The sequence below is a fragment of the Stenella coeruleoalba genome (assembly GCF_951394435.1).
Source record: "Stenella coeruleoalba genome assembly, chromosome: 15".
In the NCBI taxonomy this organism is placed as follows: domain Eukaryota; kingdom Metazoa; phylum Chordata; class Mammalia; order Artiodactyla; family Delphinidae; genus Stenella; species Stenella coeruleoalba.
This window is the reverse complement of record NC_137161.1, coordinates 29891231-29918419: the sequence shown is the minus strand read 5'-3', so window position 1 is coordinate 29918419 and position 27189 is coordinate 29891231. Positions and strand designations below refer to the sequence as shown.

Below are 27189 nucleotides of genomic sequence, written 5' to 3'. Positions count from 1 at the left end.
TTTTCGGATGATGCCCATTCTAACTGGTGTGAGGTGATACCTCATGGTAGTTTTGATTTGCATTTCTCTAATAATTAGTGATGCTGATCAGCTTTTCATGTGCTTCTTGGCCATCTGTATGTCTTCTTTGGAGAAATGTCTATTTAGGTCTTCTGCCCATTTTTGGATTGGGTTGATTGTTTTTTTAATATTGAGCTGCATGAGCTGTTTATATATTTTGGACATTAATCCTTTGTCCGTTGATTCGTTTGCAAATATTTTCTCCCATTCTGAGGGCTGTCTTTTCGTCTTGTTTATGGTTTCCTTTGCTGTACAAAAGCTTTTAAGTTTCATTAGGTCCCATTTGTTTATTTTTGTTTTTATTTCAATTACTCTAGGAGGTGGATCAAAAAAGATCTTGCTGTGATTTATGTCAAAGAGTGTTCTGCGTATGTTTTCCTCTAAGAGTTTTATAGTGTCTGGTCTTACATTTAGGTCTCTAATCCATTTTGGTTTTATTTTTGTGTATGGTGTTAGGGAGTGTTCTAATTTCATTCTTTTACATGTAGCTGTCCAGTTTTCCCAGCACCACTTATTGAAGAGACTGTCTTTTCTCCATTGTATATCCTTGCCTCCTTTGTCATAGATTAGTTGACCATAGGTGCGTGGGTTTACCTCTGGGCTTTCGATCTTGTTCCATTGATCTATGTTTCTGTTTTTGTGCCAGTACCATATTGTCTTGATTACTGTAGGTTTGTATTATAGTCTGAAGTCAGGGAGTCTGATTCCTCCAGCTCCATTTTTTTCCCTCAAGACTGCTTTGGGTATTCTGGGTCTTTTGTGTCTCCATACAAATTTTAAGATTTTTTGTTCTAGTTCCATAAAAAATGTCACTGGTAATTTGATAGGGATTGCATTGAATCTGTAGATTGCTTTCAGTAGTATAGTCATTTTCACAATATTGATTCTTCCAATCCAAGAACATGGTATATCTCTCTATCTGTTGGTATCATTTTTAATTTCTTTCATCAGTGTCTTACAGTTTTCTGCATACAGGTCTTTTGTCTCCCTAGGTAGGTTTATTCCTAGGTATTTTATTCTTTTTGTTGCAATGGTAAATGGGAGTGTTTCCTTAATTTCTCTTTCAGATTTTTCTCATTAGTGTATAGGAATGCAAGAGATTTCTGTGCATTAATTTTGTATCCTGCTACTTTACCAAATTCATTGATTACCTCTAGTAGTTTTCTGGTGGCATCTTTAGGATTTTCTATTTACAGTATCATGTCATATGCAAACAGTGACAGTTTTACTTCTTCTTTTCCAATTTAGTATTCCTTTTTCTTCTCTGATTGCCGTGGCTAGGACTTCCAAAACTATGTTGAATAACAGCAGTGAGAGTGGACATCCTTGTCTTGTTCCTGATCTTAGAGGAAATGCTTTCAGTTTTTCACCATTGAGAATGATGTTTGCTGTGGGTTTTTCATATATGGCCTTTACTATGTTGAGGTAGGTTCCCTCTATGCCCACTTTGTGGAGAGTTTTTACCATATATCGGTGTTGAATTTTGTCAAAAGCTTTTTCTGCATCTATTGAGATGATCGTAAGGTTTTTATTCTTCAATTTGTTAATATGGTGTATCACATTGATTGATTTGCATATATTGAAGAATCCTTGCATCCCTGGCATAAATCCCACTTGGTCATGGTGTATGATCCTTTTAATGTGTTGTTGGATTCTGTTTGCTAGTATTTTGTTGAGAATTTTTGCATCTATATTCATCAGTGATATTGGTCTGTAATTTTCTCTTTTTGTAGTATCTTTGTCTGGTTTTGGTATCAGGGTGATGGTGGCCTCATAGAATGAGTTTGGGAGTGTTCCTTCCTCTGCAATTTTTTGGAAGAGTTTGAGAAGGATGGGTTTTAGCTCTTCTCTTAATGTTTGATAGAATTCACCTGTGAAGCCATCCGGTCCTGGACTTCTGTTTGTTGGAAAATTTTTTATCACAGTTTCAATTTCATTACTTGTGATTGGTCTGTTCATATTTTCTATTTCTTCCTGCTTCAGTCTTGGAAGGTTATACCTTTCTAAGAATTTGTCTGTTTATTCTAGGTTGTCCATTTTATTGGCATAGAGTTGCTGGCAGTAGTCTCTTAGGATGCTTTGTATTTCTGCGTGTCTGTTGTAACTTCTCCTTTTTCATTTCTAATTTTACTGATCTGAGTCCTCTCCCTCTTTTTCTTGATGAGTCTTGCTAATGGTTTATCAATTTTGTTTATCTTCTCAAAGAACCAGCTTTTAGTTTTATTGATCTTTGCTATTGTTTTCTTTCTTTCTATTTCATTTATTTCTGCTCTGATCTTTATGATTTCTTTCCTTCTGCTAACTTTGGGTTTTGTTTGTTCTTCTTTCTCTAGTTCCTTTAGGTGTAAGGCTAGATTGTTTATTTGAGATTTTTCTTGTTTCTTGAGGTTGGCTTGTATAGCTATAAACTTCCCTCTTAGAACTGCTTTTGCTGCATCCCATAGGTTTTGGATTGTCGTGCTTTCATTGTCATTTGTCTCTAGGTAGTTTTTGACTTCCTGTTTGATTTCTTCAGTGATCTTGTGGTTATTCAGTAACGTAGTGTTTAGCCTCCATGTGTTTGTGTTTTTTACGTTTTTTTCCCCTGTAATTCATTTCTAATCTCATAGTGTTGTGGTCAGAAAAGATGCTTGATATGATTTCAATTTTCTTAAATTTACTGAGGCTTGATTTGTGACCCAAGATATGATCTACCCTGGAGAATGTTCCGTGTGCACTTGAGAAGAAAATGTAATCTGTTGTTTTTGGATGGAATGTCCTATAAATATCAATTAAATCTATCTGGTCTATTGTGTCATTTAAAGCTTCTGTTTATTTATTTTCATTTTGGATGATCTGTCCATTTGTGTAAGTGAGGTGTTAAAGTCCCCCACTATTATTGTGTTACTGTCCATTTCCTCTTTTACAGCTGTTAGCAGTTGCCTTATGTATTGAGGTGCTCCTATGCTGCGTGCATATATATTTATAATTGTTATATCTTCTTCTTGGATTGATCCCTTGATCATTATGTAGTGTCCTTCCTTGTGTCTTGTAACATTCGTTAATTTAAAGTCTATTTTATCTGATATGAGTATTGCTACTCCAGCTTTCTTTTGATTTCCATTGGCATGGAATATCTTTTTCCATCCCCTCACTTTCAGTCTGTATGTGTCCCTAGGTCTGAAGTGGGTCTCTTGTAGACAGCATATATATGAGTCTTGCTTTTGTATCCATTCAACAAGGCTGTGTCTTTTGGTTGGAGCATCTAATCCATTCACGTTTAAGGTAATTATCAATATGTATGTTCCTATTACCATTTTCTTAATTGCGTTGGGTTTGTTTTTGTAGGTCCTTTTCTTCTCTTGTGTTTCCCACTTAGAGAAGTTCCTTTAGCATTTGTTGTAGAGCTCGTTTGGTAGTGCTGAATTCTCTTAGCTTTTGCTTGTCTTTAAAGCTTTTGATTTCTCCATCGAATCTGAATGAGATCCTTGCTGGGTAGAGTAATCTTGGTTGTAGGTTCTTCCCTTTCATCACTTTAAGTATATATGCCACTCTCTTCTGGTTTGTAGAGTTTCTGCTGAGAAATCAGCTGTTAATCTTATGGGAGTTCCGTTGTATGTTATTTGTTGTTTTTCCCTTGCTGCTTTCAATAATTTCTCTTTGTCTTTAATTTTTGTCAATTTGATTACTACGTGTCTTGGTGTGTTTCTCCTTGGGTTTATCCTGTATGGGGCTCGTTGCGCTTCCTGGACTTGGGTGGCTATTTCCTTTCCCATGTTAAGGAAGGTTTCAACTATAATCTCTTCAAGTATTTTCTCTGGTCCTTTCTCTCTCTCTTTTCCTTCTGGCACCCCTATAATGTGAATGTTGTTGAGTTTAATGTTGTCCCAGAGGTCTCTTAGGCTGTCTTCATTCCTTTTCATTCTTTTTTCTTTATTTTGTTCTGCAGCAGTGAATTCCACCATTCTGTCTTCCAGGTCACTTATCTGTTCTTCTGCCTCAGTTATTCTGCTATTGATTCCTTCTAGTCTAGTTTTCATTTCAGTTATTGTATTGTTCATCTCTGTTTGTTTGTTCTTTAATTTTTTTAGGTCTTTGTTAAACATTTCTTGCATCTTCTCGATCTTTGCCTCCATTCTTTTTCCGAGGTCCTGGATCATCTTCACTATCATTATTCTGAATTCATTTTCTTGAAGGTTGCCTATCTCCATTTCATTTAGTTGTTTTTCTGGGGTTTTATCTTGTTCCTTCATCTGGTACATAGCCCTCTGCCTTTTCATCTTGTCTATCTTTCTGTGAATGTGGTTTTTGTTCCACAGGCTGCAGGATTGTAGTTCTTCTTGCTTTTGCTGTCTGCCCTCTGGTCTGTTTTTTTAAAGTTTAAAAAATTGGGGCAAATATATATTAAGATAAAATTTACCATTTTAACCATTTTTAAGTATATGATTCAATACACTTAAGCACAGATGCTGCCAAGATTAGAAAAGAGGACAGTGTGAACAACTTTGTGTCAATGCATTTGAAAACATATGAAATAAATTAACATCTAGAAAAAATTATCTTAAGTAATGCAAACAGAGAGAGAATATCCAAAACATCCCGTAACTATTAAAGAAGTTGAATCAGCAATTAAAAAAGAAAAGAAAACTCCACAAATAAAACACCAGAATCAAATGATTTTACAACAGGGATCTATCAAGTATGCAAGGTTCATATATTCATATAATTCTAATCTTATATAACGTCTTTCAGAAGTGAGAAAGAGAGATAACTCCTCAATTTATAAATAAAGGTTAGTTTAACTTTGATATAAAAACCATAACAAAGACAGGAAAGGAAAATTACCGGACTTTCTCACTCATGAGATAGATACAAAATTCTAACCAATATATTAGAAACTGAGTCCAGCAACAGATAAAGTAAAAAATCATATATCATGCCAAGTCAGGTTTATTCCAGGAATGCAAATAATTTCCAGGGTCCTGGCTTATGCAATAGGACAAATGGTGGTGCCATTCACTAGAAAGGAAGCAGATGGTTTGGGGCTAAGATCACAAGAATAACTAACTCCCTGAGTACAGGGAGCCTGTGAATGTCCAGGTAGAGATGCCTAGGCAGCAACTAAGAACACTGGTCTGGAGTTCAAGTGTAAGCAGGGCTAAAGACAGAGTACTGAGAATCAAAAGTACAGAAGTAGTACAATAAGTCTTACAAGTGGGATAAAGACAGAGGAGAACCATGGCCTGAATCTCAGACAACCTCAGTGTTTAAGGAAGAAGATTCCTTAAAAAGACAGGCCAGAGAATCAGGGAAAGGACCAGGAAGGCAGGAAAGATGCTGACTCAAATCATGCAATGAGAAGGAGAAGGGGACTAAAGAATTCAGTCACTGGAGTCCACCGTGGCAGTCAGCTTCAGGATGTGGTGAAGGAGGAAGGTAGACTGTTGCGGGCTGATGGGTGAATGGATAAGAGGAAACAAACAGGGAGTGTGGTCAATGCGTACAAGAAGGCTAGCTGGGAAGGGAAGCAGAGAATGTGCAAGAACAAAGGAAGAAGCAGATTAGAGGATAAACAAATCTGTGGACCATCTAAATAGAAAAAGAGGGTGGTGAGAAAAAAATACAACACAGAGCCTGTCCTCCACATTCCAGAAAGGAAAAGAGTGACTGACTGTTCTTTAGTTACAGTCCCAAGGCATGAACACATACCCACCAGAACAAGATTTCAAGCCCATCCCAAATGATCAGTGGCGACTTGCTTCACTTGATCACACTACTGAAAGTTGGCAAGCAGCCAGAGCCCCAGTCTAGTGACCACGTTTCCACGGCTAAAGGTGAACCAGTCGTTCCTAAGTCCACCCTTAGACACAGATGTAGAGAACAAACGTATGGACACCAAGGGGGGGAAAAGGGTGGTGGTGGTGGTGGGATGAATTGGGAGATTGGGATTGACATATATACACTAATATGTATAAAATAGATAACTAATAAGAACCTGCTGTATAAAAAATAAATTAAATTAAACAAATAAACAAAAGTCCACCCTTCCCGGAACTCCACACCTTTACCCAAAATGAAGAGGGTTAAAGCAGAAAGTACTGAGGCAAGGCCTCAAAGACATAGTGGCAGATGATTATAAAGAGCATAAATGGGGCCATGGGTCAAGCCTGGATAAGAGGGAGTGCACTGGTCCCCTGGGAACAGAGAAAAGGGGCAGGTTGATAGCAGCAGTGGCTGCAGCAGGCAACATGAACCCTTAGACCTACCCTTTCAGGTCACACGTACAAAGAATCTGAGTCATGGAGAGGCTACAGGAATTGTACAAGAGCCAGTCAGGGCTCAAACCTGCATCTGTCTGACTATAAGGCCTAAACCCTTAAGGTGACCTTATACTGTCCTCCACTGTGTCCCCATTACCCTCCATCCTATGCTCCTTTAAGACCTGATAGCATTTTGGGGATCTTCTCATATGGCACTTTCCATACGCCAGCTTTCACTGGTTATGTGTGTTTGCTTCATTTATATGCACCTTACTCATTCCAGAATTGAAGCTCTTTGTGTAGCTCTACAGGCTTTTTAGTGACAAGTCCTTAATGAAGAAATAAATACAGTTGTAATTACCAAATCTGTTATATATCACTTGCTTTCAAAAGTGCTTACAGGGACTTCCCTGGTGGCACAGTGGTTAAGAATCCACCTGCCAATGCAGGGGACACGGGTTCGATCCCTGGTCCAGGAAGATCCCACATGCCACGGAGCAACAACTACATGCGCCACAACTACTGAGCCTGTGCTCTAGAGCCCACAAGCCACAACTACTGAGCCCACGTGCCACAATTACTGAAGCCCACGCACCTAGACCCTGTGCCCCGGAACGAGAAGCCACTTCAGTGAGAAGCACCGCAACAAAGAGTAGCCCCCGCTCGCTGCAACTAGAGAAAGCCCGTGTGCAGCAACAAATACCCAACTCAGCCAAAAATAAATAAATAAAAATAAATTTATTTAAAAAGTGCTTATAAATTTCCTTCATAAGTGATTTAAGGCAGCCCCACTACAATCTTCTTTTATGGTATGTGCTCAGCACTCCTTTACCACAGATATTACAAAGGCAAAACAATATTAATATTGTACATTTCGTTTACCGCAAGTTACAGATTAGTGAATTTAGTTTCACTACAGACATTTCACCATCTTTGCAAGTATGAGACTAAAAAGCACTTCTTACCTGAATTTTGATGGGCCAGGTGAAATTACTGACATAAACAAAGAAAGTGATATTTGGGTGGTTGCGAAAATCAAACTTCTCATTAGAGAAACTATCTTTGTACTCCTTAATGTTTGTTTTTGAAACAACAGGCATCTCTTCTCCAGCCTGGGTTCCAGCTGTTAGGAAGAAAAGAATGAAATAAAGAGACTTTTTAGGGGACCGAATCTGCCCTCACTAATAATAATGATAATAGCATTTATTAAACACTATGTTCCAGAAACGGCCTTTAAGAGCTCGATCTCATTTAATTGTGACAACTATTATCCTCATTTACACATCAGAAAACTCAGGTTCAGGAAAAATAAGTAACTTGGCTCAGGTCACATAGCCAGGAAGTAGAGTTGGGATTTGAAGCTGGGAGGGCTGATACACAAGCCTATGCCCTTAACCCAGATGACTTTACCAGGATCCCCTACAACTCCTCCCACAGAAACAGGCTACATGTGGCTTTGAAAATCCAGATACCACTAGAATCTTATTAACAAGCAATGGCATTCATTCTGCCCACAACACTTCATTTGCTTTGCACTGCCCCCTTAAAGCTGTTTGGCAGTGCTCTAGATCCCCCATACCAGGGACACGGATTCAGCCCTCACTTTTTAACTAGCAGTGACCGCAAGTCTCAACAGCAGCAGGGAGGAAGGAGCTCTAGGGGTCACTCAGTCCCTTCTGCTACCAGCTACAACTGACTCTAAATCCCCCCAATCTGATATAAACCTATCCTATTCCCAGGCAGTCCTTCAACATTCCACATTGTCCCTCAGCCAGGAATTCTAGTGTTTATAAAGATTCATGAAATAGGCTTTTCCCATGTCTGAGTTAAATCCTGTGACTGAAGCCAGATTGGCTGGTCCTCATTGAGACTGTCATTGTAAATCAATCACATACTCAGGGATGCCACCCTTCTCCAAACAAAGGCTTTGATAATCCAGACTTTTTCTTAAAGACCTCTCCTCACTGCAAGTTTCTGAACCTTTTCTGAATTCTACACAATCTTTTAAGATATGATGAACACAAAGTGATGTGCAAAGTAATGTTTTTATTTTGTTTCAGTCTAACTGATTGTGTTTTGACCAAAAAACAGTATTGTGATAGTAATAATGATGATGAAACATAATTACCATTTGATGAGAATATCCCATGTTTCTAGCACTTACACTGAGTACTTCATTTATTATCTCATTTAATTCTCAGAACATTCTACACGGCTGTTTTTATTATCCCATTTCATACCTGCGGAAACTAGCTCAGAAAACAAGTAACAGGGAGAATTCAAATCTAGGTCTGCTGAGCTACATTCTTAACCACTACATCAGGGCCACCCTTTCTTTCTTTAGATTTTCTGCTCAGAGGATCTTTAGTAAATCACTGTAAGATAAACAAGACAGCAAAAGCTGTGCTCTTAGAGTTTTATTTAATTCCCAAAGTACATTTTCCCCTGTACCTACTAAAATCTCATTCTATTAAAAATGTTTCCTTTTCTTGAAACTGAGTCAATTGCATTTTTCACTTCTGAAGCATGGATGGAGATGATGATGGCAGCACCACAGCAGAGGCTGCAGCAATGGTATTAATGGTGGTAGTAGGGCAGGGGTCGTGAGCATGTACTGATCTTGATACCATGGCAGGCACTGACAGGTATAGCCAAATTTAATCTACAGTATAAGTATTATTACCTTCTCTTTAAGATGAATAACCCTAAGGGTCTAGAGATAGATTTTAGAAACTTGCTCAAGGTCTTCCAGCTAATAAGTGGCAAAAGTGGGTTTCAAACCCATCTGTCTGTCTCCAGAGCCCCTTTTCTCAACTCTTTCTCAATCAATTATCTCCACTCGGAAGGTCTTCTCTAGGTATGTCTTTACCTGAGAAGCTGGCAGCCCAGGTGATGTTGAGGTTGAAGTTTTTGGAGGCATTGATGAACATGTCCAAATCCCTATTTTGCTAATGAGATGTACAAATAATTAGAAAATGAATTACTGTAACAGTTTCCTGATTTTAAAAGAAAGCAGTAGTTAAATTTTACTACTCTCAACTTTCTTAATTACAAAAAGATACTTTAATGTCTTAAGAGAAACTCATGCTTATAGAACAGCAAAATTTTTAACCTTAACATAAGCAATATACCCCAAACAAATTTCATTTCCCTCCCATAAAAGTATATGGGATTTAGGGACTTCCCTGGTGGCACACTGGTTAAGACTTTGTGCTCCCAATGCAGGGGCCCCGTGTTTGATCCCTGGTCAGGGAACTAGATCCTACATGCATGCCGCAACTAAGAGTTCTCATGCCACAACTAAGGAGCCCGCCTGCCATAACCAAGACCCAGTGCAACCAAATAAATAAATTAGTTGAATTAAAAAAAAAGTATATGGGATTTAATGCTTTATCAAATGCCTAACTCCATGAAAAAGTACCTTTTAAAAAGACCCTCACCAGAGCACAGTGACCTACATCCCGTGACCTATGTTAGGGAATCAGCCTCTTAAGGATCCTCTGGGCAGCCCTGTCCAAATGTCTGAAGAGTAAAACACTTGGTCAAGTGTCTCAATTTATATTAACTTATAAATCAAACCTATGTACTTCTGAACCCATAGATTATATACAGTGTAAAGTTCTCCAAAATGGAAGTGGTTTTTTTTTGTTTGTTTGTTTGTTTGTTTGCAGTACACGGGCCTCTTACTGTTGTGGCCTCTCCCATCATGGAGCACAGGCTCCGGACGCGCAGGCTCAGCGGCCATGGCTCATGGGCCCAGCCGCTCTGCGGCATGTGGGATCTTCCCGGACCGGGGCACAAACCCCTGCATTGGCAGGTGGACTCTCAACCACTGCACCACCAGGGAAGCCCAATGGAAGTGGTTTTTAAGGAATAGCACATAAAGCTGAAATAAACTAAATTTAAAAACTTTAAATTGTCTTCATCCATGATTAAGAACATTTTTCTCTCACTAAAAATATTATTTCAAGAGAAATATGACAGAATATGTCTTATTACCTTTGAAAACTTTGTATACCACTTAGAGATACAGCAGTTTGAAGAGCTAGTTTAATTTATTGTGACTCTCGGTTTTAATGACTGAAAAAGGTATCTCTGAGGAATGTGTTGGGCCAGCTGGAAGAAGAGCACTGTCAGTAGTGTTGGGTAAATCATGATACTAATTTTTAGTTTTCCCTGAAATTTGGCTAATAAATCTCTTTCTTGGGGTCAAAAAACTGTTTTTCCAAATGAGTCAGATGTTGCATTTTATATTTTTGAATCCAATCCTGCTGAAATTCTTCACATTGAAAGATTTTTAAAACAGGTTAGAAAATTAAGATTTTAAAGAGCGTTCTTTTGATAGTTTTTACAGCACAAAAATTACAACAATAGAAGCATTTCCAAACAGCTATTTCCAAAACGTGATCTCCAAACCAGAAGTTTCTCTCATAAAGCAGTTACCTTCTCATTTATTGATAAGGCCTCACCATCCTCTTAAAGGGACAGCTCAAGTGTTTATTTATTTATTGAGCTGCGTCACGGCACGTGGGATCTTAGTTCCCTGATCAAGGATCAAACCCGTGCCCCCTGCAGTGGAAGCATGGAGTCCTAAACACTGGACCGCCAGGGAATTCCCTATTTTTTAATGTTTGCTGGTAGCACATTACTAGCAATTACTTCTTTCCCTGGAAAGGATTAATAACCTTGAAATCTTGATGCTTTTGTAAAAGACAGGACACATACATTGTGTAACTATTAAATATTCTGTCATAAGAGAAACAAGGCAGTAAATAAATTTCATGTGTGGTACTTTTGCTATAGCCTTATCCTAAAAAATTAAAAAAAAATTCTGGTCAGTACAGCCACTGAAATGATATACCAACACAATTTTTCCACAAAACATTTTCATTGAAAGTCATTTATTATTTTTACTTAAAAAGCTATTCACTCATGAGAATGTATCTTCTCTAGTACATCTCTTCTTAATTTTATCATTGAAGTGGAATACAAAAAACAAATCTTACTTTCATTTAATTGTGAATATCCCACACTGGACTTCATTTTACTACTGATTTATTTATTTCTTAAATTTAGCAGTGCTTGTTGATAACATCTGTTATCAAAGGAATGCACTTTGGCTTATTATCATATTGTTTTCCATGTATTATTTGTTACATTTATTGTAATTTTTGTTTTGTTTTGTTTTTTTGCGGTATGCGGGCCTCTCACTGTTGTGGCCTCTCCCGTTGCGGAGCACAGGCTCCGGATGTGCAGGCCCAGCAGCCATGGCTCATAGGCCCAGCCGCTCCGCGGCATGTAGGATCTTCCCAGACCGGGACACGAACCCGTGTCCCCTGCATTGGCAGGCGGACTCTCAACCACTGCGCCATCAGGGAAGCCCCATTCATTGTATTTTTGTAATGGTAAATGGCTTTGTGTATGTTGATGAGAAATAAGAAACCTCCAAGGAGGGCCCTAAATAATTTACCATTAGGTTTAGTAAAATTTCATTATGTACCAGAGTAGGTATTAAATGACTTTATATTTCACTGAAGAAATCATATAGGTGCGTGTTCATATTCTAGATGCTTTACTTTTAAATGTCATACTGTGTTGGCTCCCTTTTACCTCTAGGTAATACCTTATGGCAGGTTGGGGTTTACCATTAACAACAGTAGATATAAAAATACATTTCAAATAGTTACCTTAGTAATTTCAATTATTTCTGGCTTACTTCTTCACTGTTTTTACCTCCTAATGAGGATAGGAACTCATTCTAGGAGCATAAATGTCACCTGTCTGGCATCACTGGTATTAATTTCCATTCTGAGAGAGTAAATCTCGGTTCTGACACTGCCCCCCTAACAGGGAAGTTCCCCTTGCAGTCTCCTTTCCTTTCCTGTATGGGGCTGTGATGGGCTGATGGGCAAACCAAGTATGTGTGGAGTCAGTGTCACTCTGTATATCAGATCATGGTAAATCTTAACAACATGGGGCTTCCCTGGTGGCGCAGTGGTTGAGAGTCCGCCTGCCGATGCAGGGGACACGGGTTTGTGCCCCAGTCCGGGAAGATCCCATATGCCGCGGAGCGGCTAGGCCTGTGAGCCATGGCCGCTGAGCCTGCCCGTCTGGAGCCTGTGCTCTGCAACAGGAGAGGCCATAATAGTGAGAGGCCCGCATACTGCAAAAAAAGAAAAAAAAATCTTAACAACATGGTAAATCTTACCTTTTAAATACAAAGGAGATAAATGTAGATTCTAACATTTCTTTCCTGTACCTCTAAACATCATCCTGTGGACTCCACTTCTGGAGACCGCTGCTAAGGCAGTGCTTCTATCCATAGTGACCAAGAAAAAGTTCCACACAAATTCAAAACAAAGTAAGAAGACTTTTAAATCTTACTTCATCAGGTGTAGCCACAAAATTGATGGCTGTGTAATAGCGGTCATCTTCCTGGGATAGGCTAAAGGTGAACTGATAGTCAATAAGAAGAGTATCTATGGAAAGAAAGAAATGTGTATTTAACAACTGAAACAAAACAAAACAGAATAGGTCTCTAGAGATACAGATTGATTTTCTCATAAACATTCAACAGCCAGGAAAGCACTTTTGGCAAAGTCTGTGGGTAATGTCATTTTGTTTGAGTTAACCCACCAAAACCTCCTTGTATCATCACCCTGGTTGAGATTTTAGGCTCCAAGCTAACTTACCTAGAAATATTAATTGAGCATCTATTTATGCTTAAGGATACAAAGCTATAAATTAATGGTATAAAAGAAACCAAGACTCCAAGTAAAAATGGTTGATTTCAGGTTTGGGGCAAGGAATATGTGCCTCAGCTATCTTATTCTAGAAAGCAAGAAAGCATTCAAAGACTAATGTAATGTAGCAAAAGAACATAGCTTGAAAAAGAGCCTACTGGCTAAAGATGGTATAATTTAATTCTAAGAAGTACTGCACAATTCAACAACCCGATTTAAAAATGGGCAAAGACTTGAATAGATAGTTCTCCAAAGAAGATATACAAATGGCCAATAAGCACATGAAAAGGTGCTCAACATCAATGATCATTAGGGAAATACAAATCAAAACCACAATGAGATAACACATCACCTGTAGTAGGATGGCTACCACCGAAAAAAGTGTTGGTGAGGATGTGGAGAAATTGGAACCCTTGTGCACTGCTGGTGGGAATGGTGCAGCTGCTGTGAAAAACAGTATGGCAGTTCCTCAAAAAATTAAAATAGAATTACCAAATGATCCAGCAATTCCACTTCTGAGTATATACCAAAAGAACTGAAAGTAGGATCCTGAAGGGCTATTTGTACAACCATGTTCATAGCAGCCAAAGAGATCATAGCCCAATGGTGGAAGCAAACCAAGTGTCCATCAACAGACGAATGGATAAACAAAATATGGTATATACATTCAATGGAATATCACTCAGTCTTAAAGAGAAAGGAAATTGTGACACATGCTACAACATGAATGAACCTTGAGGACATTATGCTAAATGAAATAAATGGATCACAAAAAGACAAATACTATATATTTCCACTTATATGAAGTACCTAGAATAGTCAAATTCATATAGACAAAGTAGAATGGTGGTTGTTAGAGGGTAGGGGAAGAGGGAAATGGGGAGTTGTTGGTAAGTTTATTTTTAACTGTTCAAAAAACTGCCAAATGATTTTCCAAAGTGGAAAACCATTTTATATTCCCACAAAAAATTTAAAAGGGTTTCACTTTCTCCACATCATTGCTAAAACTTGGTATTGGCTTTTATTTTTCAAGATAGAGAAATATAAGGTACCAGATTACAAAAAATTAATTGATATGGTTTCAGGTTTCACATTATAAACTAACCTTTTTTTTTTTGGCTGTACGTGGGCCTCTCACTGTTGTGGCCTCTCCCGTTGTGGAGCACAGGCTCTGGACGCGCAGGCCCAGCCGCTCCGCGGCATGTGGGATCTTCCCGGACCGGGCCACGAACCCGTGTCCCCTGCATCGGCAGGCGGACTCTCAACCACTGCGCCACCAGGGAAGCCCTAAACTAACCTTTAAGATATGACCAGTTGCCTAGCTTTGATATGGTATCAAAGGATAATACCCAGTTACCTGAAAAGGTTATTTAAACACTCCATCCATTTCTAACTATATGTTTGGTGGGGCCAGGTTTTTTTTGTGTGTACTTTAACCAAAGAGACATAGTGCAACAGATTGAATGCAGAAGCATATATGAGAATCCAGTTGTCTTTTATTAAGCCACTGTATTGGCTTTTGATTCTAGTCATTCTAGGGGTGTATCTCACTGTGTGTTTGGTTTTTTTTTTTGGCTGCGTTGGGTCTTTGTTGCTGCGTGCGGGCTTTCTCTAGTTGTGGCTAGCGGGGGCTACTCTTCGTTGCGGTGCATGGGCTTCTCATTGCAGTGGCTTCTTTTGTTGCAGCGCACGGGCTCTAGGCAGGCGGGCTTCAGTAGCTGTGGTGCGTGAGCTCAGCAGTTGTGGCTCACGGGCTCTAGAGCACAGGCTCAGTAGTTGTGGCACATGGCCTTAGCTGCTCAGCGGCATGTAGGATCTTCCCGGACGAGGGCTCGAACCCGTGTCCCCTGCATTGGCAGGTGGATTCTTAACTGCTGCGCCACCAGGAAAGCCCCCTCATTGTGTGTTTTTTTTTTAATTTATTTAATTTATTTACTTTTGGCTGCATTGGGTCTTCGTTGCTGTGCGTGGGCTCTCTCCAGTTGCAGCGAGCGGGGGCCACTCTCCGTTGCAGTGCACGGGCCTCTCGTTGCGGTGGCCTCTCCCGTTGCAGAGCACGGGCTCCAGGAGCGCGGGCCTCAGTAGTTGTGACACGCGGGCTCAGTAGTTGTGGCTCGTTGGGCTCCAGAGCGCAGGCTCAGCAGTTGTGGCGCATGGGCCTAGCTGCTCCACGGCATGTGGGATCTTCCCGGACCAGGGCTCGAACCCGTGTCCCCTGCGCTGGCAGGCGGACTCTCAACCACTGCGCCACCAGGGAAGCCCCCTCATTGTGGTTTTAATACACATATCCCAAATGTCTAATAATGTTACACATTTCTTCAAGTGCTTATTGGCAATTCGTCTATCTTCTTTGGTGAAATGTCTATTCAAATCTTTGTCTGTTTTTAACTGAAATTGTCCCCTTATCCAGTTGTAAGAGTTCTTTATATATTCTAAATATAAACTCTTAATCAAAGATACGCTTTGTAAACATTTTCCTTAGTCTGTAGCTGGTTGTTTACTTTTTTTAAAATTAATTTATTTATTTAATTTTGGCTGCGTTGGGTCTTCATTGCTGCGCGTGAGCTTTCTCTAGTTGTGGAGTGGGGCCTACTCTTCGTTGCCGTGTGTGGGCTTCTCACTGTGGTGGCTTCTCTTGTTGTGGAGCAAGGGCTCTAGGTGCGTGGGCTTCAGTAGTTGTGGCATGCAGGCTCAGCAGTTGTGGCTTGCGGGCTCTAGAGCACAGGCTCAGTAGTGGCGCATGGGCTTAGTTGCTCCATGGCATGTGGGATCTTCCCAGACCAAGGATTGAACCCGTGTTCCCTGAACTGGCAGGCAGATTCTTAACCACTGCACCACCAGGGAAGTCCCTTGTTTTTTACTTTTTAAACAGTATTTTTTAAAAACACAAGTTTTAAATTTTGATAAGTCCCAATAAATGAGTTTTTCTTTTATGAATTGTGCTTTTCGTATCACATCTAAGAACCTTCCCATATACAAGGTCATGAAGTTTTTCTCTTGTTTTTTTCTAGAAAAACACATTTATAGGTTCTAGCTGGACATGAATTTTGAGTGGACATTATTTTACCCAGAAAAGCCAGTATATAATTATAACAGAATGTGAAAACATTAGCTCATTTTCCTTTGGTTCCATAATCTGACCTAGTATGTGGATTCTCCTACAGGAAGAAAATGCATTTACCCATAAGGACCTGGTCACCTTTCCAGATTTACTGTTCACTGTAAGTTAATCACTAGATATTTTATTTTACATATTAGTTCCTAGAGAGGTGGTTAACACAAATCAGTTTCAGAGGGAATAACTTCAACTATATTTTAAGAATTCTGTGTTTGATCGATCCTAAAATATGACATACAATGACCCCAACCACATAATGGCAAATGAAATAAGGTTTCAAGAGAATATAAATTAGGAAAGCCAGAGACGTATATCTCTGTACTCTTCCCTGATATCTGCTATGGACATACTGATATAAACCATAACCAGAATTAAAGCAGCCTAAAATAGTTTACATATGTATTAAATTTAATAGACTGTAACACATCAGATTAGGCGACACTTCTATGGGTGGTTACTATATTCCTATAGCACTTATCATTCTCAAACCATGTTAAAGAAAATAATGTTTTACTGAACTACTTTGCTTCTAGACAAATGAGAACTGCAAAAACACTTACAGTAACATGTTCCTTTGAGAGGGTTTCCTTGGTATCGATTTTCTACTTCACATCTAGGGGGAAACAAAATGAAGATTATTTTCTGTTGTTACTTAAAACAGAATCAACATTCACTTTAAAATCAAGTAGATCTTTTTATATAAACTACCAGTTTTTGAGTCAGTACAATTACATTCTTCACTGTTACTCAAATCAGATGGACTAACAAGACTTTGCATTCATTTTCAATGCTGACTGCCCAGCAGTTCACACCACCACCAACTGATAAACATTTGCCAAAGCACATGAGATAAATTCAAATAAAATAAAATTTAGATCCTATTATCACGAAAAACACATGTTCACTTTTGTATGGACTAAATATTCTTCTACAAGTGCAGTTAAAACATTTTTCAAATTGACTTACCTGTGGTTAGTTGCTAATAAAGTAATTAAGTTTTTATCCATTTTGGAATGTGTGGGTGTGGATGAGACTGTGGCAAAGGCAAACTGTTTAGAAAAGATTATGCCAAAAGATGTAAATGGTGGCTAAGTGGAAGAACGGCTATCTTACATGTGTTTTTCTCCTAGGGCCATCTAGCTGTCTGTTTTTATTACTGCAATAAAATCAGAGCTGTTACTGAAAAAAAAAAAAAAACATTTTTCATATATTCATTTTTCACTTTTCCTGGATAAATTGAACCTGTTCTTTAAATACAAGTGAGAGAAGGCTAAAAACCAAGAATCACTTAAAAAATAAAAAACCAAAAACAACCCTTGGACATGGTTCATCAGTCTGGAGAAAAAAATAAGTTCTAGTAAAAAAGAATGATTAATTTCCTCATAAATATCATCTATGAACATCAGTAAAACCCAGGCTCCCACTTTACAAAGTGATTCAGGCAGGCACAATAGCTATGAACTGTGAGGAAAGGAGGGGAAAGCTTGGGTCAAGTACTTTTGCCAGATAAATAATACAAGGATGTTGTGTCTTTTTATCTAGAGTGATTATCAGCACTTGTTTATATTTAAAATTTCCTAAAGAGAAAGTCTTTCACTAGACCTACACTTCATTTCTTTGTTGTATACCATTAACTGAAGGCAGGGGTGATTAATTTTGCTCTATTACATTTTTCTATTTAAAGGAACCTAGATTTAAAAATTAAATTTAGAGCTTATTTTATGAGGTTTTCTGGTGAGGGAGAGAGAAACTGGGGAATAATCTCTCTTGTTTCAACTCACCAGGACACTAAAAACAATTACCACTAGCCTCACTATTGATAGATGGGGAAAATGAGGCTTAACACCTCATTTTAAGTGATTTGCCTCAACAGCACCCTACTCAGTGGAGGCACAGCCAGGGCTGAATCCCCACATCTGCCTGATGCTGTTTGCATCCTCATGGATGGGAACTCCAAACTCTTCCCCGAAACATGTTTGACATACTTCACCAAGGAAAATGCTAGAACAGGGAGGGTGTGTTAAAGGCAAGATGACCTCTCTACTATTAGACAACCAAAATGCCAAATAAAATACTGTCCTGGAATACCAGCTCTTCTAACTCTATCTTTTAGGAAAATCTCCTGACATGACAAAAATCAAGTCGTTACTGAAGTTAAAAGACTAATCCAAGTCAGAAAGCAAGGAACTGTCAGTGTCACTCAAACATAAAATTGTGATTTAAAGAGCCATTAAGGAATTACTGCTAAACTGACAAACTTCCCAGTACGAAGGGTGACTAAATTACACCTATCTGAAGTAGAAAGGGCAAAATTTCAAATCAGTCAACTTGGGGATCCCTCAGAGCCCACGGCAACAAGGCCCAGAGAAAAAAGGGTGGCTCTTGGGGTTCAGGCAGTTTCACAGCCCCTCGGCCCTCCCTGATGAGGTGTGGCCTGTGGCAGGAGTCCCGGGAGTGTGGTACTCACAGCTGGCACTCGTCCCCCTTGACACCCTTGGTGGTGCAGAAGCACTTGCCCGTGTTGGTATTGCACAGCGACGCGTGCCCATTGCACTTGCATGCTGGGGAGAAGGAAAAGGAAAGCAGGTGGTCACAACTGGCTTAAAAGATTACCACTATTAGAGACTTTCCCTAAAACAAATAACATTATCTCAACTGGATTCAACAGGAAAGGCAGGTAAAATAAATGCATTCATTTAAGGGGTACAATTCTTGTTTTTTAGCTAGTGATTTATCTCAAATAATGTCAAGGCAACAGTAAAGAAGCCAAAGTCACAGGCCAGGAGGAAAGAGAAATGTCAGTGTCTGCTGCCAATGAGGTCATCCCTCTGCAATAGACTTTGCAAACATCTTTGCAATAGACTCTGTTTTTCACTACCACCATTCTCTCATTCACTCAATAAACATTTCTGAAGCATCTCCAGTATGGCACACAGACTAAGTCCCCGTCCTCAGAGACCTCTGAGTGATGACTGTCCTCTGGGGGGAGGGTTGGTCTGGCTAAGCTCTGCCTTAGCTGAGGAGACTTCTCCACAATGGCCACGCTTCTGAGGCAGGATTCCAATGGCAGGTCAGTGTTTCAGCGGCCCTCTAGGATTCACACCCTTGTCTGCCGCCTTCTTCCTTAACAGCAAATGACTCTTTTCATCTCCCTCATCTAGCCACCAACACATCTCCACCTTCTTTCATCCAACACACAGGTGTGAGCTATGACAAACTTTATACTCCAGGTGAAATAAATGAGTCCTTTTGCTCAATACCTTTTCACTCTACAAACTGTTTTTCTGTGAATAAATTAAAAGTATTAGGCTGGAGACAGGTGTACTTTTAAAAGAAATCCGGTGGGGGAAAAAAATCCAAAGAAACCTATGAATAGAATAGTGCAGTGGGGAAGAAAATTTATGCTGGAGTAAGAAACACTAGCGTTCAACTCTGGGCTCTACTGAGGATGGAGAGAGGTGCAGTGTGTTAACAAAAGCAAAGGCCTAAAGTTCAGTTTGCCTGAGTTTGAATTCAGGTCCCTCCACTTAGCTCCCTTTCTAAGTCAGCCTCCTCATCCATGTGACAGGGATAATAACAGTGCCTATCCTGTAGGGTTTTGGGGAGGATTAAATGAGATAACACATGAATAAAACACAGTAAGCATTCAAAAAATCATCGCTGTTATCCATAGCTTAAGGACTATACAATTCTAAGAAGAAAACATTAAAGACTTGGTGTCACTCACAGTATTTTTAAATCATGCTTTCTATTATGGATTGCGACTCTGAAAAATAAAGCTACCTCTGAGTTCTGAACAACTGTACTCGGGCCCCACAGATGCCACAGAGGAGAATGTAATTTTTCTAAGATAAGAGCTGAAGATATGGGGACGATGGTACCCTCACAGTGGCACAACCAGGCCCAACAGCTAAAGTCACACATCCTGGATATGGTTCTCAGCATGGCCAAATCTCAGTGAGACCCTGGGCAGGCTACTTGATCCTGGGGATAATAAAAGCAGCACTGTCTCAGGTAGCTACCAGCACAATGCCTTGTATATACTCACCACTCAATAATGTCAGGTACTCTGATTTCTGTCTAATGGATGAAATCTATTCACAAAGAGTGAAAAAAGTTTTACTTAATACCTTTTAATCTGAGCAAGAAATTTTACTTAAGAGTGGTAAGAAAGGACATCAGAAGAGTAATAATAATTGCTCACATCTACCTGTTATGTCCTGCTGACTGCTTTCATTTCAACAACCACCCTACTATCCCCATTTTACAGATGAAGGAACTAAACCCCAGAGAGGTTCCACTAGGACACTAACTCTCTTCTGGATGCTCTGGGGTCAGATTCTCAAGAACCATGCTAAGGAGTTTGGAGGTGGGATGTGACGAGTAGGTAGAGATTTTCCTTTCTTATTTATTTTCCTACTCAGACCTGATGGGTCTTTCCACTATAAACTAGAACAAACCAAAAAGTAGTTTATTGGTATCACTTGTCATTTTAAAAAATATAATTTGTGTACTAACAATAAAGTGTCCTACTACTTACAGGAATCTATTTGACATGTATGGGGAAACATGGGACTACTTAAATCTTTAAAAATAGTAGAAGTATTGAGGAGTCCAGCTCCTGGTTAAAAACCTACATGTGATTTTTGAGGCCAAACCATAGACAATGACAAAGGCTTTCCCTGGTGGGCCACACCAGGAAAACTGCCCTCCCCACACCAGCCTGGGTGGAAGTCTCTGAGGGGGGCTGAGTCAAGGTCTCAGGTCACCTGGCCAGCCACTCTCTTTCACATATTTGCATTCCTAGCTCAGGAATCTTCATTCCTAGGTCTCTTTATCTGAAGCCTTGGGCAGAGGTCTTCTTCAGTCACCTCTGCTGAGTTTCCATATGGAGGAGGAGGGGAACCTCAAAGAGGCTTTACCCACTCAGTCCCAGGTACTTTTCCACTCTTAGTCCTTCCCCTTCACCCTCCCTCCTGACCCCAGGGGCCATAAAAGGCTTTTTGCTGGGCCTTTTGGTTCAGGGCTCCCTTAACAACAAGTTTTCCCTGAAGCCTATGCTGATCCACTTGACGCTCAACCAGAGCACCATTCCAGGAGGGATAGTGGAACAAGGGGAGTCAGTGCTTTCTCCAGTGTAAGCCTCTTGCTTATACCATCAGAGTAAGTGATTAAAGGCTTAACTTCCTCATTTTTTTCTTTTTAATATTTATTTATTTGGCTGCGCTGGGTCTTAGTTGTGGCATGCAGGATCTTCGTTGCCTCACAGGGGAGCTTTAGTTGTGGCATGCAGGCTCATGTTGCGGCATGTGGGATCTAGTTCCTTAACCAAGGATCAAACCCGGGCCCCCTGCATTGAGCGTGCAATCTTAACCACTGGACCACCAGGGAAGTCCTTCATTTTTGACTAGTTGCTTTAATGGCTACTCTGACACCAGGCAGCTCTGCTCTCTCTCCCCCAACTCAGCTGAGCTCCTGACAAGTATAACTTAAGAAATGCAATATCTGAAACCAAGTGGCTTTTTTCCTCCAAGATATACAAGTCAAACAGATGCATTATGTGCCACCTGGTTTGCAATCAGTAACCCTGAAAAATTTGACTTACGTTGACATTTTCCCCCATTGGTCGGATCACCATAGAAGCCAGATATGCAGGTCTCACAATGCTTGCCCGTGGTCAGGTTTTCACACTTCTCACAGATACTCTGATTAATGCATTTGCTGTGGCCATTGCACTGGCAAGCTGAAAGAAAGAATTTTAAGGGGCTTTTCCTATGGTAGAGCTGGGTGGAGTATGTTCCACAAGATTTATTTGCAACTATCTAAGTTCCTTATTGCTTCTAAATAATCATCAAAACTACTAAAAACTAGTTTGAGAAATAAGATCAAAACATCAAAAAAGAGCTAATTCAGGAAAATCAGAAATATACCAAGCAAGGTGAAAGTCCAGAGCCATTAAAAAAAAAGTTTTTGTTGTTATTAATTGTAAAAATAATATATGCTCATGATAGTAAATTTGAAAAATACAAGGAAAGGGAAAAAAAATCATATACAATTTCACCACCCAGAGATCACTGTCCACATTTGGATCCTTCCTTCCAATATTTTTTTCTATACAGTTTTACACAGTTGTGTTCATATTAATATTCAATTTTGATTTTTTAAAATGTAGATCACAATTATTTTACCACATTATTTTACCTATCATAAACAAAACTTTAAATGGCAGAATGATTTCTATGAAGCCAAACAGTCACTTAACCATTACATTTTGATATTTAGTTTGCTTTCAATTTTTCATTTTTAGAAAAATAACCATGTTTATATGTAAACATTTCTATAAGTGGAATTACTGATTCCTGATGCATACAGGAGTTTACAACTAGAAAGGCATATGAGGCCTGGACCTCTCAGGGCTGCTCAGGACAGTTGTGCACTGCATACTTCAGGTGGGGCCACTCATGTAGTGCACAACCTGTAAGCAGACCTGTCTTTTTTTCTCCTTAGCTCTATTGAGACATAACTGACATACAACATTGTGTAAATCTAAAGTGCACATTTAAAGTATACAATGTGTTGATTTGATACACTTACTACAAAATGATGACCACCATAGCTATAGCTAACACCTGCATCATGTCACATAATTACCATTTCTTTTTTGTGGTGAAACATTTAAGATCTGCTCTTTTACAGATCTGTCTTGGTTGGTCAATGTCATACAGTCTCCACCTTGACAACTTTCCATGGCCTTGCACCTGTTCTGTTTACCCACCTGCTTTCTACCCCATCCCTGTAGGTATTTGAGTTGTTTTAAATAGACTGCAACTGAAGAACTTAAAAATGACTACATCAAATATTCCACCAAAATTGCTTAAGATCTGGGGACTATACATGTTTTTCCTGTGAAGATGAGCAACTGTGCACATAGCAAAAGGGCAAAGCACAACACACAAAAAATGTAATACCTAAAATCATTTACCAAAATATCTGTATTCTGGTTCAAGATAAAAAGATTGAACAAATGCTTCTCTCTCTCTTCCCCTTCAAGATCTCACTGAAATTACAGAAGAAACGTAAAAACAAGGGTTAGGGATAAGAGGAAAAGGCGCTATGAGAAGTACTGAGAGATACTTCTGAAGCACTGAATTTCTAGCCAGAACGCCCGAAGTGGGGAGGCACACGGCACAACCATGAACATGCCAAATGCATCCACACACCTGGTCCGTTGCTCCTTCCTTCCTCCACTGTGTAAGGAATGCAGACCATTCAACAACAGCCAGAGCAGACCAGAGCTGGAGAGCCCTGGTACTAGCTAGTCAGCCTCTCCCTTAGGATATCACACCACACCTTCACGACACCCAGTACGCATAAGCCTAGACATTCAGTTATAAATACAAATCAACCTTGAGGAATCACTAGTATGAGAAAATCATCAACCTAAAAGCACCACCTAGATAAACACACGGAACGACTAACTCTGAAGGAAGGATTAATGCAAGAAAATTAAGAGAATGAAAAATACTAATTTTAGCAAATTCAAGGAGGTTTCAGAGATCACTGCATTCATAAAATAAGAAAGCAAGCTCTGGAACAAACCTTCACAATATTTAGAGACCTTGCAAAATGAAAAGGATAAAACAAAATCAGATGCAAAACAAAAACCCTTCAATAGATTAAACAGGAGAACACATATAGCCAAAAAGCTACTTGCCAGAAAATAACAGGAACAGCTGTATGCCAACAAATTTGATCACTTAGATGAAATAGAAAAATTCCTATAAAATACAGGTTACCTAAACTGACTCAAGCAGAAATAGAAAAGCTGCCTGTATTATACTTTACTTACCTATACTAAGAGATTGAATGAATAATCAAAAATCTTCCCACAAAGAAAAATCCAAGCCCAGATGGCTTCACTGGTGAATTCTACCAGTACTTAAAGAAGAATTAATACCAATCCTTTTGCAAACTCTTTCACAGTAAATACAAGAGGAGGGAACACTTCCCTACTCACTCTGAAGCCAGTACTACCCTGGTACCAAAGCCAGACAGTCATAACAAGAAAGAAAATTATAGAACAGACCTATATCTCTCATGAAAATAGACACAAAATACCCACCTAGCAAACTAAATCCAGCAACACAGTAAAAAGGATTATGCATCATAAGCAAATGGGCTTTATCCCAGGAATGAATGACTGGTTTGATATCCTTAAATCAATTAGTATAACGTAATATTAATAAACTAAAGAACAAAACCACATCACCATTGTGATACAGAAAATGCATTTGACAAAATCCAGCACCCAATCATGACAAAAGCCTTCAAAAATCTAGGAATAGAAGTAAAATTTCTCAACCTGATAAAGGACAAGTACAAAAAAACTAAGGCCAACATCATACATAATGGAAAAAGACTGAATTCTTTCCCTCTAAGATCAGGAACAAGAGAATGATGTCCACTCTCACCACTTTTATTCAACATTGTACTGGAATTTCTAGCCAGGCCAATTAGCACCCCCAAAATTTATTTTTAAAAAGGTATCCAAATAGGAAAGACAGTAAAACTGTCTTTCTTAGTAAACAACACAAACTTGTATATAGAAAACCTTAATCCACTAAAAAACTAGTAGAAATAATGAGTTTAGCAAGGTTGCACAATACAAGATTAACATATTGTATTTCTACATATTAACAATGATCAGAAAACTAAATTAAGATAATTCCATTCACAATACCATGAAGAAGAATAAAATACTTTGTATAGTAAATTTAACAAAATAAGCATAAGATATATACATTGAAAACTTTATAAAACACTGCTGAAAGAAAATAAAAAACTAAAGAAATGAAAGACATTCCAGGTTCATAAACTAAAAGGCTTAATTAATATTGTTAAGATGGTAATATACCCCCAGTTGGTCTACAGATTCAATGCAATCTCTATCAGATGTCAGCTGGCTTTCTGTTGATGTTACTGAAACTGACAAGTTCATCCTAAAATTCATATGGAAATTCAAAGAACCCAGAACAGCCATAACAATCTAGGAAAACAAGAACAAAGTTGGAGGACTCAGACTTCCCAATTTCAAAACTTACTACAAAGCTACAGAAATCAAGAGTGTGATATCAGCATAAGGACAGACATATAGGTCAATGCAATAGAAATGAGAGTCCAGAAATAAGTTCTTACATTCAACTGATTTTCAACAAATGTGCTCCCAAAATTCAATAGTAAAAAAATAGTCTTTTCAACAAATGGTACAGGGACAACTGATTAACTACATGCAAAAAGATAAATTTGGACCCCTACCTCACACCATACACAAAAATTAACTCAAAATGAATTATGGAACTAAATACAAAGAGATAAACCTATGTAACCTTAAAGAGAAAACACAGGAGTAATTGTGATTTTTGGGTTAGTTAGGCACTGACTTCTTAGATACAATACCAAAAGCACATGGGATAAACGAAATCTTTTGTATTTCAAAAGATACCATCAAGAAAGTATGTAAAGCAATTATACCCCAATAAAGATGTTAAAAAAAAAAAAAAGAAAGTAAAAAGAGGGCTTCCCTGGTGGCGCAGTGGTTGAGAGTCCGCCTGCTGATGCAGGGGACATGGGTTCGTGCCCTGGTCCGGGAAGATCCCACATGCCGCGGAGCGGCTAGGTCCGTGAGCCATGGCCGCTGAGCCTGGGCATCCAGAGCCTGTGCTCCGCAACGGGAGAGGCCACAACAGTGAGAGGCCCATGTACTGCACCCACCCCCCCCCCAAAAAAAAAAGAAAGTAAAAAGAAACCCATGGAATGGGAGAAAATATTTGCAAACTCTATAACCAATAAGGGACTTGTATCTAGATTCATAAAGAACTCTAATACGTCAACAGTAAAAAGATAATGTAATTTAAAACTGGGCAAAGAATTTGAATAGACAGTTCTCCAAACACATATAAATGGCCAATAGGATGCTCAACTTCATTAGTCATTAGGGAAATGCAAGTCAAAACCACAGTGAGATACCATTTCTCATATACTAGAACAGCAACAATCAAACAGACACATGTATTGATAAGGATGTGGAGAAATCTGAACCTTTCTATACTGCTAATGAGAATGAAAAATGGTACAGCTACTTTGGAAAACTTTGTGCCCATTATTCCCCATTTCTTTCCCTGGCCCTAGGCAACCACTAATCTACTTTTTGTCTCTATTTATTTGCCCTTTTTTGGACATTCCATATAAGTGATATCATATAATATATAGCCTTTGTATCTGACTGCTTTTGCACAGCATATTTTCGAGGTTCATTCATGTTGTAGAATATATCAGTACTTTATATTCCTTTTTATTGCCAAATAGTATTCCATTGTATGAATGTACCACATTTTGTTTATCCACTCGCTGGCTGACAGACATCTGGGTTGTTGCCACTTTTGTCTATCATGAATAATACTTCTATGAGCACTCCATACAAGTTTTTTTTTAATTAATTAATTTATTTTTATTTTTGGCTGTGTTGGGTCTTTGTTGCTGCGCGTGGGCTCTTCTCTAGTTGCAGCGAGTGGGGTCTACTCTTTCTTGCGGTGAGCAAGCTTCTCACTGCAGTGGCTTCTCTTGTTGAGGAGCACGGGCTCTAGGTGCACGGGCTTCAGTAGTTGTGGCTTGCGGGCTCTAAAGCGCAGACTCAGCAGTTGTGGTGCACCGGTTTAGTTGTGCTGCGGCATGTGGGATCTTCCCGGACCAGGGCTTGAACCCGTGTCCCCTGCACTGGCAGGTGGATTCTCAACCACTGCACACCCAGGGAAGCCCCTCAGTACAAGTTTTTGTGTGGACATATATTTTCAATTCTCTTGGGTATATACTGGGCTATATGATGGATCTATGTTTAACTTTTTGAGGAACTGCCAAATTGTTTTCCAAAGTGGCTACAGAATTTTACATTCCTACCAACAATTTATGAGGATTCCAGTTTCCTAAATGATGTTGAGCATATTTTCATGTGCTTATTTGAGTTTAAAGAGTT

General features: G+C 39.2%; 1 protein-coding gene across 5 annotated transcripts in view; it reads right to left on the bottom strand.

Annotated features, from left to right (window-relative positions):
* ATRN (attractin) overlaps positions 1-27189 on the bottom strand; it is a 176384-nt gene that overhangs the window by 54004 nt on the left and 95191 nt on the right. For all 5 annotated transcript variants that reach the window (XM_079944490.1, XM_079944494.1, XM_079944491.1 and 2 more), the window contains exons 19-24: positions 21766-21903; positions 18628-18721; positions 16721-16773; positions 12684-12778; positions 9169-9247; positions 7265-7422 (exon numbers count right to left, since the gene is read on the bottom strand). In XM_079944490.1, coding sequence (XP_079800616.1) covers positions 7265-7422; positions 9169-9247; positions 12684-12778; positions 16721-16773; positions 18628-18721; positions 21766-21903 — 617 coding nt within the window. The remainder of the gene's footprint in view (positions 1-7264; positions 7423-9168; positions 9248-12683; positions 12779-16720; positions 16774-18627; positions 18722-21765; positions 21904-27189) is intronic.